The 15193-nt window shown below is 46.0% G+C and overlaps 1 protein-coding gene across 1 annotated transcript in view; it reads left to right on the top strand.

Annotated features, from left to right (window-relative positions):
* Positions 1 to 439: 439 nt before the first annotated feature.
* IL21R (interleukin 21 receptor) overlaps positions 440 to 15193 on the top strand; it is a 32616-nt gene continuing 17862 nt past the window's right edge. The window contains exons 1-4 of the mRNA XM_034783610.1: positions 440 to 593; positions 6616 to 6690; positions 13902 to 14007; positions 14836 to 15045. Coding sequence (XP_034639501.1) covers positions 584 to 593; positions 6616 to 6690; positions 13902 to 14007; positions 14836 to 15045 — 401 coding nt within the window. The 5' untranslated portion in view covers positions 440 to 583. The remainder of the gene's footprint in view (positions 594 to 6615; positions 6691 to 13901; positions 14008 to 14835; positions 15046 to 15193) is intronic.

The following is a 15193-nucleotide window of genomic DNA, read 5'->3' as shown; positions in this document are numbered from 1 at the left end:
AGCCTAGCAAGTGCAGCCAGAGGCATGGAGCAGAGCTGCGCGTGGCTGCAGATGGGTCCCTGCCTCTGACATGGCAGCATAGCGGTTAGCCATGCATGGCTGGAGAATTAATTACAATTAACACTTCAAGTCTAAGGGCCCAGTGCTGATGCTTCTGCACTGCGGGTCTCTGAATCCACTAGCCCCACAAAACCCCTTAAAATGACCTTTTAAAGTGTGGGTTTGTGCCACTTCTCCCACCGTTTTCTCACATGTGAGCGTTAGAGAGCAGAGAAATACAGCACGGAGCACTGTGTGGGTGTCGGAGTCATGAATTCGTTGCGTTAATGTACTCACCACATCCTTCTAGCTGCACAGTAATACTGATACAGAGCTGACGTCAGCCACCATATATCACTGTATATTCCAATACATTACTGCTCTGTATTGCTCACAAGCAGATTTTTAGTTTTCACTCATTCAGTGCTGATGAACTCCACCTACTTGTCATAGCCTTTACTTTCAGTGTCTCCAATGACAGTAACGTGTTAACCAGGCAAGTGCCCTATGGATTTTTGGGAGGCTGAAATGGACATCTGAAAGGATGAGGCAAGGTAATATCAGTGGTTCAACCAATTCCCATAGAGGTTTGTTGCCAGCTTGAAGCACTTTGTTAATGTTTCTATTGATAAGTTTGACTAGATTTAAAATCTTTCCTATAGATGATACAGTACTTGCCCCTCTGGTGACATCCATATTGACTTTCATTGTGCAGAATAAGGATTATTTTGCTTCCTTTCTGATTTACCTGCTGCTTTAACCCTATGGTCAGTTGTTTTTTGATTATTGCTGTGTACAGTAGCTGTCAAGCTCAATGCTCAGGGAAGAGCACTTACTGTGCATTTCACTGAATTATCTGTAACCTCTGTAGACCTTCTAGCCTCTCTCCTTTGTTTTGCTGTAACTAAGAAATTATTTTCTGTGTTTGGGAATTTTATATTTCATCTTTATTTCATGTTAGTTTTTATAACTGAGTTCTTAGTTAGACTTTTGGAGAATGTTTCTATAACTGTATACGTATATAATTCATGTAACCATTTACAAACACAGGGTTAGACTAGGTAGACCCAGTCCCTCGGGCTGCTCCATATCTCCAGCTGCTTAGCACTATGTGTCTTTGAACATGCCATGTTGGTACAGGCTCCATCTCTCACACTGTAGTTTGTTACAATGTTTATCACTGCTTTCACACTTGTATATAAATTACAAAGTCAGTACCAGACATCTTTATTTAGTACAGTGCTTTTCATACAACCTGTCTCTTAAACTGCTGTACAGAGGTTAAAAGAACTGTGCTTAGCAATTCTATAGTGCTTGACATATGAGCATTCATGAATTGAGAACTATGTCCAGTTCTGGTGTCCACAATTCAAGACGGATGTTGATAAATTGAAGAGGGTTCAGAGAAGAGCCATGAGAATGATTAAAAGATTAGAAAACAGGCCTTACAGTGATAGACTCAAAGAGGTCAATCTATTTAACTTAACAAAGAGTTAAGGGCTTACATGGAAAATAAATATTTAATAATGGGCTCTTCAGTCTAACAGAGAAAGGTATAACATGAACCAATGGCTGGACAAATTCAGACTGGAAATAAGGCGTACATTTTTAATGGTGAAAGTAATTATTCATTGGAGCAATTGACCAAGGGTTGTGGATTCTCCATCACTGACAATTTTTAAATCAGGATTGGATGTTTCTCTAAAAGCTTTGCTCTAGGAATCATTTTGGGGCAGTTCTCTGGCCTGTGCTATACAGGAGGCCAGGTCAGATCCCAATGGTCCCGCCTGGCCTTGGAATGCATGAATCTACGAGCCTCCTAAATCGCCTGGGAGCTCAGTCTGTATCTTCGTCCTCTTTTTACAGACAGGCAAACTGAGCCATAGAGAAGGGACGTGACTTGTCCGAGGTTACACAGTGACTCCGTGGCAGATCTGAGAATAGAGCCCAGGGCTTCCAGCCTGTTGCTCATTGCTCCACATCATGTGAACTTTCCAAATTAGTAACAGAGATGAACCAATGGGGTAGGAAAAGGAGGAGATGTGTTTTCTGATTAAAAATTAGATGGAAAGTCAATGAGGCAAAGAAGGGGGTGGTCTTAGTGGTACCCAGGGACTTAGGGCCTCAGCAGGCCTTGGGAATGGAAAAGGCCCTCGACTGCATCTTGTGCCTGTTCAGGCAATGTGCTCATCCAGCCACAAAGGGCCATAACGACACCTGCTGCTCCTTTCCCTTGCTATTCTGCTCTTGCGTGTGTCTCAGCACAGAACCCAGAGTAGAAGCAGAAAGATCTAGGGAACAGGGGCTGGCATTCGCTGTCACACTTGCCCTGACTCTCTCAGAGCAGCAGTCCCTCCTCCCTTACCACCCCATGGCAGAAAATTTGGTGGGAGAAGGAGAGAAAGCTTTGGATACCAAGGAGAGAGAGATCTGGGGGGCCCTGGCAAGAGCAAGAGGTTGGACAACAGAGAACATGGGACATGAAAGAAACAACAAAGTCTGAGGGGAAAGAGGGTGCTTCCCAAAGAGAGAACGAGAAGCGCCAGGGAACAGAGAAAAAAAAACATGAAAGAGAACGAAGTGATGGAGAGATGAGATGATCACTTGGCAGGATTATCTGGGGGTTTCTAACTTAATTGTTTCCCTGCCATTGCAGGGACCTTAGGTACTGGTGCACCTCAGAGCCTCCTGTGCTCTGCCTGTGGAACATCCTAGTCTCCAGTATACCTTGGTCTAATTCCAGTTGTTGGGTTAATGTGGAGGTGTTGGGTGGAGGTGTTGGGTGGCCTGGGATATACAGGAGGTCAGACCACATGGTATGGTGATCCTTCCTGGCCTTGAACTCTAAGAGCCAAAGGGGAAAAGCAGCGAGAGACATACACCTCGCTGAGAATAGGTAAATGCATTGAGTGCATTAATCTGCCTACATTCTATTGCATCTCTGTAGACAAAGACCTATATCCTGTGGTATCCGTGTTTGGGGAATGCTATGTAACTGCAACAGGAATAGTGCAGGGGCCTCAGAGTCACTCCTTGCAGGAGACATGTTCTTAATGAAAGAGATCATAAAAGCTAGAGGTGGGATTAAATTCCATCCAGCCAACCCCACAAGTCAATGCATGATTATTCCCATGTGCTAATATTTTGCCCAGTCTAGTTTTAAATATCTCAGGTGAGATGGTTTTGACCCCTTCTCTTAGGAGATAATCCCAAAGCCTATCAGATATCAGTGTTGAGATATTTTTTCTGATACTCAGACTAAATTTTCCATTTCTTAATTTCACCCCTTCACTCTTAGTTCCACCCACTGTACTCCCTAAATGATTCTTCTTTTTCCTGGGTGTTAACCCCTCTCAAATATTTGTGTGGCAGCTTGTAATCTTGTCCCCACGTATTCATCTCTTAGCCAAGCTAGAGGAGTGTAGCACTTTTGACTCTTGCTCTTGTGTCAGGCTCTCCAGCCCCTTGGTCTTTTCTATGCTTTTCTCTGAACAGTCTCTGAGCACGGGAGAAGCATAGGAGAAGGTTCTTGAGCAAGTGATAGCCAGAGGGTTTGGAGGAGTAGACATGTAGCTTGTATTGGCCGAGCAGATGTAGGTGAAAGGGGAGAAGTCCATTAGGGTCTGCTGGAGCAAACCGTTTTAGGAGCAGTTTTGAAGTGGATCCTGAAATGAACAAGGAGTCAGCAGAGCTGCTTGATGGTGATGTAAGTCTTGCTTCTTTGTACATATGAGAAGGCAGGAAGCAGCATTCCATGCACACCAGAGAGCTAGGACATTGGGAGGCCAAAGCAAAGGGAGCTGTAATAGTCAAGGGGAGCGAAGCCAAAAGCCTGGGTGAGAATTTCAGCAGAGGTGGAATCCAAGCAGTGGTTTGCATGGGGAATGATACCAAGATCACAAAGAAACCTAGGACATGTCGAAGGAAAAGGGGAGCTCAGGATGAAAGGAGACAGGAAGATTACAGGCACTGAAGACAAACTGGAGTTTTGAGAAGGAGACAACAGAGAGGGAGTGGTCCTTGAGGAGAAGTACTGTCCCAAGAGAAGCACTTCTGTGTTTGAGACACAGTGGGAGGAAGTTGAGGCAAAGCAAGTTTATTTGGTCAAGAAGAACAGCCAGTGGGAGGTAGAATGGGGCCTTCTGTGTATTGTGTGCTGTGTGCCAACTGAATATTCTTAGCACAGCAGTAGTGTTAAATGCAAAGATATGATACACAAGAGGTAGAGGGTAGCTAGTTACTAGAGAGACCAGCAGAGTTATGGAGGCAGGTCTGGGAAGATGGCTTGGTGTCAAAGGCTACTCTGGGGTCCAGGAGAAAGAGAAACAAAAGGAGCCTTCATGATCAGAGAGGAGGAGCTTGTTCATCACACGGCCGGTGGAGACCTGTTCCCATGCTGTGGAAACAGGCCAGGACACCGTTGTGAGAGCTGACTGGAGAGGTGAGAGAAGACGGCTTTCTCAGGGGCTTTGTTGAGAACGGGAAGATTGGCAGTGGGAGGGGTGGAGAAGGGAACGTCAGGAGCTGAGGGAAATTATAAGAAGGAGGTTGACAGTGGCCCAAGTTTTAGAGAACTGGAGAAAGTTCCAGAGGATAGAAAGGTAGTTACAGTTATGTAGGGAGGCATCATGTCCAAGGGGTGCAAGGAAGAAAGGGAGGTTTTTTTAAAGCCCTGGATGACACAAGAAGATCTAGGTGCAAAAAAGAGAGGCGAAGAAGACTGGGGAGAATGTTACTCGGGAGTTAGATATTAATGGGTGTTAAGAAGGGACCGCTACAGCCATCTAGTCCGACCCCCTGCACAGCACAGCATAGACAGTCACCCACGGATCTCTGCTCAGGCCCAGTAACTTATGGTTGAACGAGAACATAATTTATTGACAGAAAAAAAGTAAAATGCTTACACCTGGAGGGCAGGGTGACAGTGACATGTTGGGCTTGTATCCTGCTACCATATTACTAGCTGGGATGTGGAGCTGCACATGAGAAAGACATTTCTCCTCCTTCTGAGCTGGCCCTGCTAACAGTTCAGCTATGAATATGCCTTGATTATCTGACCCTGGTGCCACGGTTCAGTGAGAGTCAGTCTCAGGAGCCAAAGGGGCTTTTCGCTGGTTACTAATTTTATTTTGCTTTCATTATTTGAGTAAACCTGGAAAGTTTTTAAACAATAAAAATATTCCCCAGGTTAGAAGAGCTTAGTTAGTGTCCTCATCACTGAGTGATCCTGTGGCGCATGTGCTTCCGGAGACAGGACTGCTGAGCACAGAGGGACACGCAGGGAATCTTTGAGCGCTGAGCTGATCTCTGTTCAGGGCCATGGGGAAAACATGCTGCAGCAGCTTCATGCCCTGCACCCTTTGGCTTCACTCCTAGCATTCTTCCTACGGGTGCACTTGGAGCCTGGGTGGCCAAAGTGTGACCCAGTCCAGCTGCGTGAGCCTGCCCCTCTCTAGCCAGCAGAGGCCACAGGTCCTACCTCCCATTGCCGCGGGTTGGCATTTGTCACACTTTCATGATGTCCGTGACAGTGTTGCAATATTGTCATACAATGTGGTGTCTTTGCCTCCCAACATAATCTGACAATGCTGGGTAAGAGCATCCTTCGATTGTAATGCAAGCTAGCTCCCTCTGCAAAAGCCACATGCCTCTGGGACCCAAAACCTCCTGGCATACGACTCTCCTGTTTCTTTTGGGGACCACCGGCCCCTTTTGGGATGGCAGTGTTATGCAGAGGGTGAATCTGCAGTGAGTACTGATGATGGGGCGCTCCAGCCCAAACCCTGCAAGGATTGTATTTTTCACTCTTTCAATGTATACCTCTGTATTTACATAAAAATAAATGTTAGTCATCTGCAAACAAGCTTGGACTGTGTGTGCCACATAAGTCCCTGGGGGTTGGAATCAGAGCAAGAGCCTTTGCGTTTCATGGCTGAGCAGAACCGTGACTTATCAGTGTCACTGGATTATCACGTAATGGATCTTAAACAAAGATCTGATCAACCTCCTTGTTCCTTGTAATCAAAAGATTTTTGTATAAATGCTCTTTAACCAATGGTGTCAGAACAGCCTTTCCTTGAATGAATGAGTGTGTAACCAATGTTCTGTGACGCGGGAGAGAGAGGCTTTGCTATACTCCTTTATTTTGTTATATGCAGACAGTTCTCCTGTCCTGTGCCAAGGGCCAAAGCCCCACATGCTTTCCTGGGGGGTCTTTAACAAGATGCTTAGAGATTGTTTAAACAAAGGAGGCGGCTTTTAGGGAGACCAGATCCACTTGTCTCCATAGTTGCTGTCTGTCTGCTGTGTTTCTATAGAGCCTAGCACTAGAATCTACACAGGTGCAAGCACCCACATTAGTTGCAGCAATGTTGTTGCTCGCTGTTGCATGGCATTTCTAACCATAGGCACCCAGCAGTGAGCAAGGACTCCAGCTTAGCCTGAGTGCATGTGCTGTAATCTGTTTATTTACTGAACTACAATACAGTGCTGTGTGAAGCTCCCTGACATCTGTCTCTCTCATGCCCACACACACACGATTTGGTGGCTGGCCTGAGCTCATGTTTTGTTTTTCAGGACAGCCAACTGGGATCAACATGAGGAACAAATTGCAGCTCCAGGCAATTCCCTTCTTCCTTTTACTTCAGTACAGTAAGTTCCCAGGTTTCTTTCTCAGGCGTTCACACCAGCGAGTCTTCGTATCCTGCTGTGCTGGCCATTGTTTAGGGCTGTGCTGAACTGGCCGAAATGGGGGAGGCTCAAGATATCCAGAGTTAAAGTTTATAGGCTAAAGGTTCAAGCTCGATTTTATTTTGTCCCAGCCTGTTTGTCTGTTCCTGTTTGTAGCAATGCAGCCAATTGCTGGATTTTTGGGGTACGTCTACATTCCAAGCTGGGGGTGTAATTCCCTAGCTCTGATCAAGCTAACACTAAAAATAGCCTGCAGCCGGGGCAGTGGGGGAGGGGGAGAAGCTGCCCCAAGGCCATACCCTGGGAAGCGACTCTATGAGATGGATTACCCAGGGCCGTGAGGCACCTCACCATGGCTGCCCTTAGTGGGTGGAAGTCTTGTCTGGGCCTGCTGTGGATCAGCTCCCTGACACCACCAGCCTCTGGCAGCACAAGCCTGGCCCGCCAGGCCTCTCTTTGTACAGGTTAGCGATAGGCACCCACCACCCCCGACTCCTCGGGGCACTGCCTGTGGAGTGCTCAGCCCCTGTTCCACTGAACACTCGCAGAGCTCTTCGATTCGCTGTTCCTAAAAGAACAGCACACACCAGCTTGTAAGATTCAACTCAGGATCACCACTTTGCTTCACACACAGCACTGAGATACTTACAAGGAGAGAACAAGAGTGTTTATTACAAATAACAGAGATTCAAGTGATAGAGAGAGAGACTATTGGAAACAGTTACATATAAAACTAAATCATAACACACTTTCTAGAGACTAACCTTAACTAACAAGGCATTCCCCTAACTCCTACAGAGCCTCATCTCAAGTTCTTTTCAACCAGTTTGGCTGAGATCTCATCTCTCAAGTCCACTGGCAGCTTGACCTCACAGCCTGAAAGAATGCCAGGGTATCTCTTTGCACCCATAAAATATCAGAACAGACCTTTGAAGTTCACCTGAAAATAGGGGTGTGTCTCCTCCCCCTCCACTCACCTCTTCCTGTTAATTTCCAAAGGAATTTTCCACCAGATCTTCATTAGTGTTTGCCTTAGTATGCAAATAGATTCCTGTTGCAAGACACGCTATATACAGTGGTCCACCAGGCAGAGACGTGTCTCCATCACCTGCCTGGAGAAGTTTGTCTGAAGATACAGTACATTTGAGTGACCTATTTCTAACTACAGACTTAGAAATCATTTTTAATACATATACATAACATATTTTCCATACACACATCTCTCAATTATTGTGATGACCAACATGACACAGGCTTTCAGAACATACCTTACATGATCTCTTTTGGTGAACCCATGGGATCCCTGTGCCCCTATGGACTCCTTGACCTCAGCCGATTGGCATCAAGAGGTCCTTGGGTCACACCATCCAGGACGCTAGGCCCTTCCCATGGCTTGTGCCACCATGTCTACACTCGTTTTTAGTGTGCTAGCTTGGTCAGGGCTAGTGCAGGTCTGTCTCCTCAAGCTGGGAATTACACCCCCAGCTCCAAGTGTGGACATCCCCTAAGATTCAGGGCTGGTGGGTGTTTCAGCAGAAATGGCTTCTATTCATGTGTGTGATTTACAATAATTCCAAAACATGTTGGCTATAATATTAGGCACAGAGAGTCTAGAAATGGCCAGCTCAGCACCACTGGAGAAGCGGCTGCCTTTAAATTACCTGCCTGGGACCCACAAGCTGAGCCACTCTTTTGGGTACACGTGTCCCATTACCCAGCTCAGTGCTCTGTGGGTGCCTGTTGTCCTTTACCAAATGCTCCTGGCCACTGCGTAGAAATTTAACTGAGCCAGAGTTGACTTTCTGAAAATATCATTTAGAGTAGAAACAAGCAGCACAAAGAGCATCTGCAGGAACCAGATTTGGTTGGATTTTCTTTTTCTGTTTCTAAATGGAGCCTCACCTCGCTTTACACTCGAGTTAGACCAACCCATAAACCCGAGAGCAGCAGCATCCTGCCTACCTGGCAACAGGGATGAGCTGCAGGCCCCTCACACTGGTGTCAGGATGACATCGCAAGACTTCCTAGGCTCTAGAGATGTGATGTGAAGCATGCCCTGTCCTGGTGAGATGGTCCTTCTCCATCTCACTGGGAGTTTTCCCTTAAGGAGCATGCATCCCAGGGGAGAACCCCCTCCACGGGACACTGCATTTTACAGATAGCTGTTTTCCCCCTATCCCAAGGTGCCCTCCTCTCTTTCATCAGATATCTGCCATGCTAGGACATCCAAGAGCTGGCATGGGTGGACCTGAGTCAGGTTTTTCAAAGGCAGAATTCTCTGCTCTAATGTTCTAGTCTAGGAGGATTACAGTGGTGGCATGATTCTAATATAATATTCAGCACTTATGTAATCTTTGCTGATTATTGTTTGTACTGTAGTATGGCTTAAGGTGAGGCCTCATCTGGAGTACTGTGTCCAGTTTTGGGCCTCACACTACAAGAAGGATGTGGAAAAATTGGAAAGTGTCCAGCAGAGGGCAACAAAAATTATTAGGGGGCTGGAACACATGACTTATGAGGAGAGGCTGAGGAACTGGGATTGTTTATCTGCAGAAGAGAGGAATGAGGGGGGATTTGATTGCTGCTTTCAATTACCTGAAAGGGGGTTCCAAAGAGGATGGATCTAGACTGTTCTCAGTGGTACCTGATGACAGAACAAGGATTAATGGTCTCAAGTAGCAGTAGGGGAGGTTTAGGTTGGATATTAGGAAACACTATTTCACTAGGAGGGTGGTGAAGCACTGGAATGGGTTACCTAGGGAGGTGGTGGAATCTCCTTCCTTAGAGGTTTTTAAGGTCAGGCTTGACAAAGCCCTGGCTGGGATGATTTAGTTGGGGATTGATCCTGCTTTGAGCAGGGGGTTGGACTTGATACCTCCTGAGGTCCCTTCCAACCCTGATATTTTATGATTCTAAGGGCCTCAGTCATGGATCAGGGCCCCACTCTCAGTGCTAGGTGCTGTACATACACATAACATAGAGACAGTCCCTGCCCTAGGAGCTTCCAGTCTAAGTATGAGACAATAGATAACAATAATACTATGATCTCAGTTTTACAAAAGGGGAAACTGAAGTGCAACAGCAACTTGTTCAAGACCACAAACTAAGTTGGCACTAGCGTCGGGACAAGAACTCAGGAGCTCCTGGCGCTCAGTCCTGGGCTCAGGCTGCTTGACTATGCCGCTGCACCCTACAGTCTGTGGCTAGCCCCCTGCCCGCCTGATCCCAGCTTGGTGAACCAGGGTCTCCACCCAGCTATAGGATAATTATTAGAGATGATCAGTTTTCCATCCTGGTGGGTGTTGTGAGGATCCCAAACTGTCCTCTTTTCCAGTCAGTGCCCCCACTTCTTTTTGGAGTCTTGCATGCCCCTGCGGATTGGTGCCCTTAGGCTGCTCCTGGAGAGCAGATTGTAACCTGATGGGAGAAAACAACAGACTAAGGGTAGGTCTACACATACCTCCGGGTCCGGCGGTAAGCAATCGATCTTCTGGGATCGTCTTGTCTAGATGCAATAAATCGATCCCGGATCGATCCCGGAAGTGCTCGCCGTCGACGCCGTACTCCAGCTCGGCGAGAGGAGTACGCGGCATCGACGGGAGAGCCTGCCTGCCGCGTCTGGACCCGCAGTAAGTTCGAACTAAGGTCCTGCGTACCTTAGTTCGAAGTGGGGGGGTTAGTGTGGACCAGGCCTAAGAAAGGGAAGCAGTGGTGCAAACTCAGGGGAAAACCTTAGGTTTTCTTTTCCTTTGAGCTTCTTCTTCTCAGTCAGACTCTCCACCCTCAACTGGACACACAAGTCAGTGCAGTGTTGCCCTAAACTAGGCGCATTATCCTTGTGGGGGTTTTGATGTGATATGAAGGTGGCTGGACAGGGTGGGCATTTCGGGCTGACCACAGTGCAGCCTGCTGCAGTCGCTGTCAGTTAGCTCTGAGCAGGCAGCTTTCACTTCAGCCACACTCTGAACACTAAATAAAACTGAATCTTGTGGCTGTTTTGAATGTTGGCTTAGGCCTTTCACACACTGCAGCTTCACAAACAACTGCCCGGTTGATAAAGTGCACACAGCCACAGAGATGCAGCTCAGAAGTGCAAGGGAGAAGGGAGCACAGCTCCTGGGGGGAGGGGAGGGGAAGTACACATCTGTGCTTTTTTTAATATCAAGCACTAGCTTCACTGTCAGCAAAGCTAAAATGCAGGGTCCTTCCTCTCTCCCCAGAGGAACAAACAGAGAAAGAAGCAGACCTTATGGCTGGTGTAGTACTGACAAGACTTAGGAATTTTGCAGCAGCTGATTTAAAAATTTTATTAAAGCTAATGTTAAAATTACGTAAGACACAGGTCAAGGAAAAGGAAGGTAGTCGTGCTTAGATTATCCACAAGTACAAAGGTTGGTTTAAAAGTCATATAATACATATAGTACATAAACAGCAATAACCCAAATTTAGATTAATAAATCTAAAGACATAGTTTAGATATTAGTATCCAAATATTCGGATACATCATTCATGAAAAGTTATACAGAGAGTCCATAAAAGTGCAGTGACAGCAGTGCCTAGCAGCCCACCTTCTGAGTGACGCATAGTGGGACACATGGCAAGAATGCCCTTAGCTCAGGTACTGACGCCACTGAAGGAGGAGAGGATCTTATAGGGGCCACAGTCTCAAAATCTGCCCTTGAGTAATGGGAATTTTGCTCCTTTCAAACAGGAACAGGGCTGTAGGCGGAAGAGACCAAATTAGTTTAGTCTTCTCCACCATGTGACTGTGGGCGTGATCCTGTGGGATTTCACCATCAGATATTTGTTGTGTTTCCTGCAGCAGCTTCATTATTCTTTATATTTTTATATGTATTTATTATTTTATATCTATATCTAACTTTAGCGCCTCGTGGCCAAGACGGAGTCTGCTCTGCAGGCAGCTCTGGCCAAGAGAAGGCGCGCGCAGGAATGCAGCAGGAGAAATCCCTTCCACCCCAGGGGCACCTGTTCCAAACCCCCCAGAGTGAATACACACCCCCACAGGAAAAGTACAGTGGATATAACAAGGGAAATATTTATTTACAGAGGGATGAGAGGAGAAAAACAACAAGGGGAAATATATGGGGAGCAGTAGAACAGGGCTGTATCCAAGCCAAGGCCCCACAGGCCCAGTGGTAGCACAGTCTGGAAGGGCAGACACCGAGCCATGTGTCTGCACACAGAGTTCAGGAGTCCTGAGCAAAGTTCCAGTCCAGGGGTGAGTCTTGGGTGCTCCTGGTCGTCTTTGGCGCCAGTGAACCTTCCCCCAACAAACCCCTCCGGTGCCCTCTTCTGCCGCTCTCTGCAAAGCCACACAGAGCGACCACCTCCCCACTTAACTAGCTACAGCCTCCCTCCTTGTCCCCAATGCAGAGTCCCAAGCCCCAGTACTCACAGCCCCATGCAGCTCTGGGCAGCCGTGATACTGGGTCCAGCTCCGGCCTGTCCTTCTCGGGCGATTCCTCCCTGGAACAGTGCTGCTCCTGGCTCCTGTCCTGGGGTGTCCCCCATCGGCCCTGTCCTTCCCAGGCTTCAGCCAGGTTCTCTCTGCTGCTCCCTTTTCCAGGGCCTGCAGCCTGCCTCCCCCTCTCCTTGGGGCTCCAGCCTGCCCCTGGAGTTTCCCTCCTTTTTTACTGATTTTGCCCCAGATTCCCAAGTGGCCCCCTCAAGGATTGAACTCACAACCCTGGGTTTAGCAGGCCAATGCTCAAACCACTGAGCTATCCCTCCTTTTTTAGTTACTCTCCCCCTCCCTCTTAGGAAAAAGATTTAAAGGGCCATGCCCTCTAAACCCCAAAGGGGTTACATATATATTCGTAATATTTATTTATTATTTGTTCTGTGGTAGCCTCCAAAAGTCCTAATCCGATCAGGGACCCTGGCGCTGGGGGGTTGTGTGATGTACACACTGGTTATTGCTACGTTAGCATAGACTACGAAGCTTTTTATGACAGGTTTCAGAGTAGCAGCCATGTTAGTCTGTATCCACAAAAAGTGGGCTGTAGTCCACGAAAGCTTATGCTCTAATAAATTTGTTAGTCTCTAAGGTGCCACAAGTACTCCTGTTCTTCTTTTTTGAAGCTTTTTATCTTTCCCTGAGCACAGTCAGCACTACACACTGCTGAGGTGCATAGCACTGCTTTACTCCTTTATTGAAATCTCTCTTACCTGCATAACCCCGTGGAGATACTGTCTAGGCATCATGCTCAGGACCACTCAGGATCCAATATTCTCATAACAATACATTTCAAATGCTAATATCTGATCAGAATACTCTACAGAATAATGTACAGCAGCATCAAATGCTGCCATATGTCAGTTTTCAACTACAACTCAGTGCACTAACAAACCTCAGCATGTAATTTCTTGACATTTTTCTTCCCTATGTTAGAAACTTGTTTCAATTATCTATTTAATGGTTTATAAATCGTGCCTATCATTTTGGCATCTCGACATCTTACACAGATTATAACAAATACAAAATTAAAATATCTTTGTGCCAGGATCACAGAAAAAGCTTTTTCCAAACCTCTGGAGCCAGATATGAAAAAGAACTAATACTGCAATTGCTAAGCTGTCAAAAATCATTAACAGAGAGAAGTGAAAAGAATACATGATTAAAAGATTTTTTTTCTACAAAATAAAAATCTTGGAAATGTTGTATACAAAAACCATCAAAAGAATGGTACAGTTGCAAATGAAAGCACTCAAAAGTTAGGTAATGGCAGAATTGTGCATGATACAGTCATTACATGGTCATAGCCAATCTGTGTACTAAGTAAGTCAGAGCTGTTGCAGAAATAATTGCAAGTAACTAAAGGGTGTATCATGAAGTGTACATAAAAGGAGGCAGAGTTAAGGTTGCACATTCAACCATAATTTGGGCATTTCCTGACTTTTCAGCGCTTCACTTGCAGCCTTAATGTTCTTTAATTAGATATTATTAAAAACAGCTCTGGCTTAAAATGGTTTACTGCCTATGAAGCCTCAATACACATGAAGTCCTGTGTATGGAGGTGAACTGGCACTGAGAGCAAGATGTGTCATGTTGCTGTGCCATGTGCAATGTTGAGGGCTGAGTGTGGTGACATGAGGTGCACTTTGGTCTAGCACTGAAGCTGTTGCATTATTCTCTCTCCCTGAACTTACAGCTACATGTTGTGAAGATCTCCTGTGTTCTGTGGACTATGTACAAACTCTGACGTGTGTCCAGAAAACTGACCTCAGTGAGACTTTGTATAATCTCACTGCAACTTGGTATGTATTAATGAGCAAGAGAACAAAGATGAAATTAGTTGTGATTTGCCAGAGGCTAGAGTACTGTTCTCCTTCCCAGAGCTTGCTCTCTCTCTCTCTCTCTCAGTGCCCAGCTCACAGCTGCCAGCCAATTGCCCAATCAACAGAGAGGGGAGTTCATGATTCCTGGCTTCCATAACAGGGCTGTAGTGCCCCACCACCCACATCTGTACTGACTCTGCTCGCTTCATTTCCTCTCCCCCACCCTGGAAGCTCCTCTGTCTCCTCAGGGTTGAGGCTGGGTCTGTTGCTGTTTAACAATGGAATTACATTCTTCTGGAGCAGAATATTAGGACTCAGCCATCTTGTTCACAGACATTAATAAAGTTACTGCCCTCTCCTTGCCAGTACATGGGTTTATTTCTGGCCAGATCTGTGACCGTGTACCTCCCCTCCTACTGTAACCCTTGACCTTTCTCGGTCACTTATAGAAACTTCCCTGAATGAAAGAGACCACACAGCTCATATATAGCCAGTATATTAACCTATAGCACCCTATTGACTTTGAAATGTCCTATCTCTCCTTATGTACCAACACTTCAGTGCTGTTTTCTTCTCCCTGTGGTCACACTTTTTTTCTCATAACTCTGCTTAGAGCTGAGTAAATAGAAGGAAAAGTTTTTTTGCAAATATTTATTTGAATTCAGAAGTGAATTTCCATTTGAAAACCTAATTGTGCCCCTTTTGCTTTTCATGAACTTCTCTGCTAACTCATTGAATTATGTGCTGTTAACAAATCACAGACCAGCCCCATTAAAATAAGAGGGGATGTGTATTTGATTTTTAAAGGCTCCCTGAAGAAGAGATGAAAATTTCTGAGCACTTCTGCAATTTCCACCAGTCGTCCAGAACTGCTACTCACACTCAGTACACATGCTTCATGGACCTGAAGGATTTCAATTCTGATGACAAGTTCAGAGTAGATGTAACAAAGCTAGCTGATGGGCAATACACAACTTCCAAAGCATGCAGTGAATTTCTTCTGAGCAAGAACAGTAAGTACAAGAAATCATGAGCCTGGCTTTCTTCAGTAATTAAATCCAGGTGCCTCTGGGCATATGTAGCTCTGAGTCTCCTTTGAGTGCATAAAACTAGGGTTACCATATATCCGGTTTTTCCCGGACATGTCCGGCTTTTTGGTAATCAA

Source organism: Trachemys scripta, chromosome 10 (assembly GCF_013100865.1).
Source record: "Trachemys scripta elegans isolate TJP31775 chromosome 10, CAS_Tse_1.0, whole genome shotgun sequence".
NCBI lineage: Eukaryota > Metazoa > Chordata > Testudines > Emydidae > Trachemys > Trachemys scripta.
Note: the sequence above shows the minus strand (reverse complement) of the source record. Positions and strands in the feature narration are given on the sequence as shown.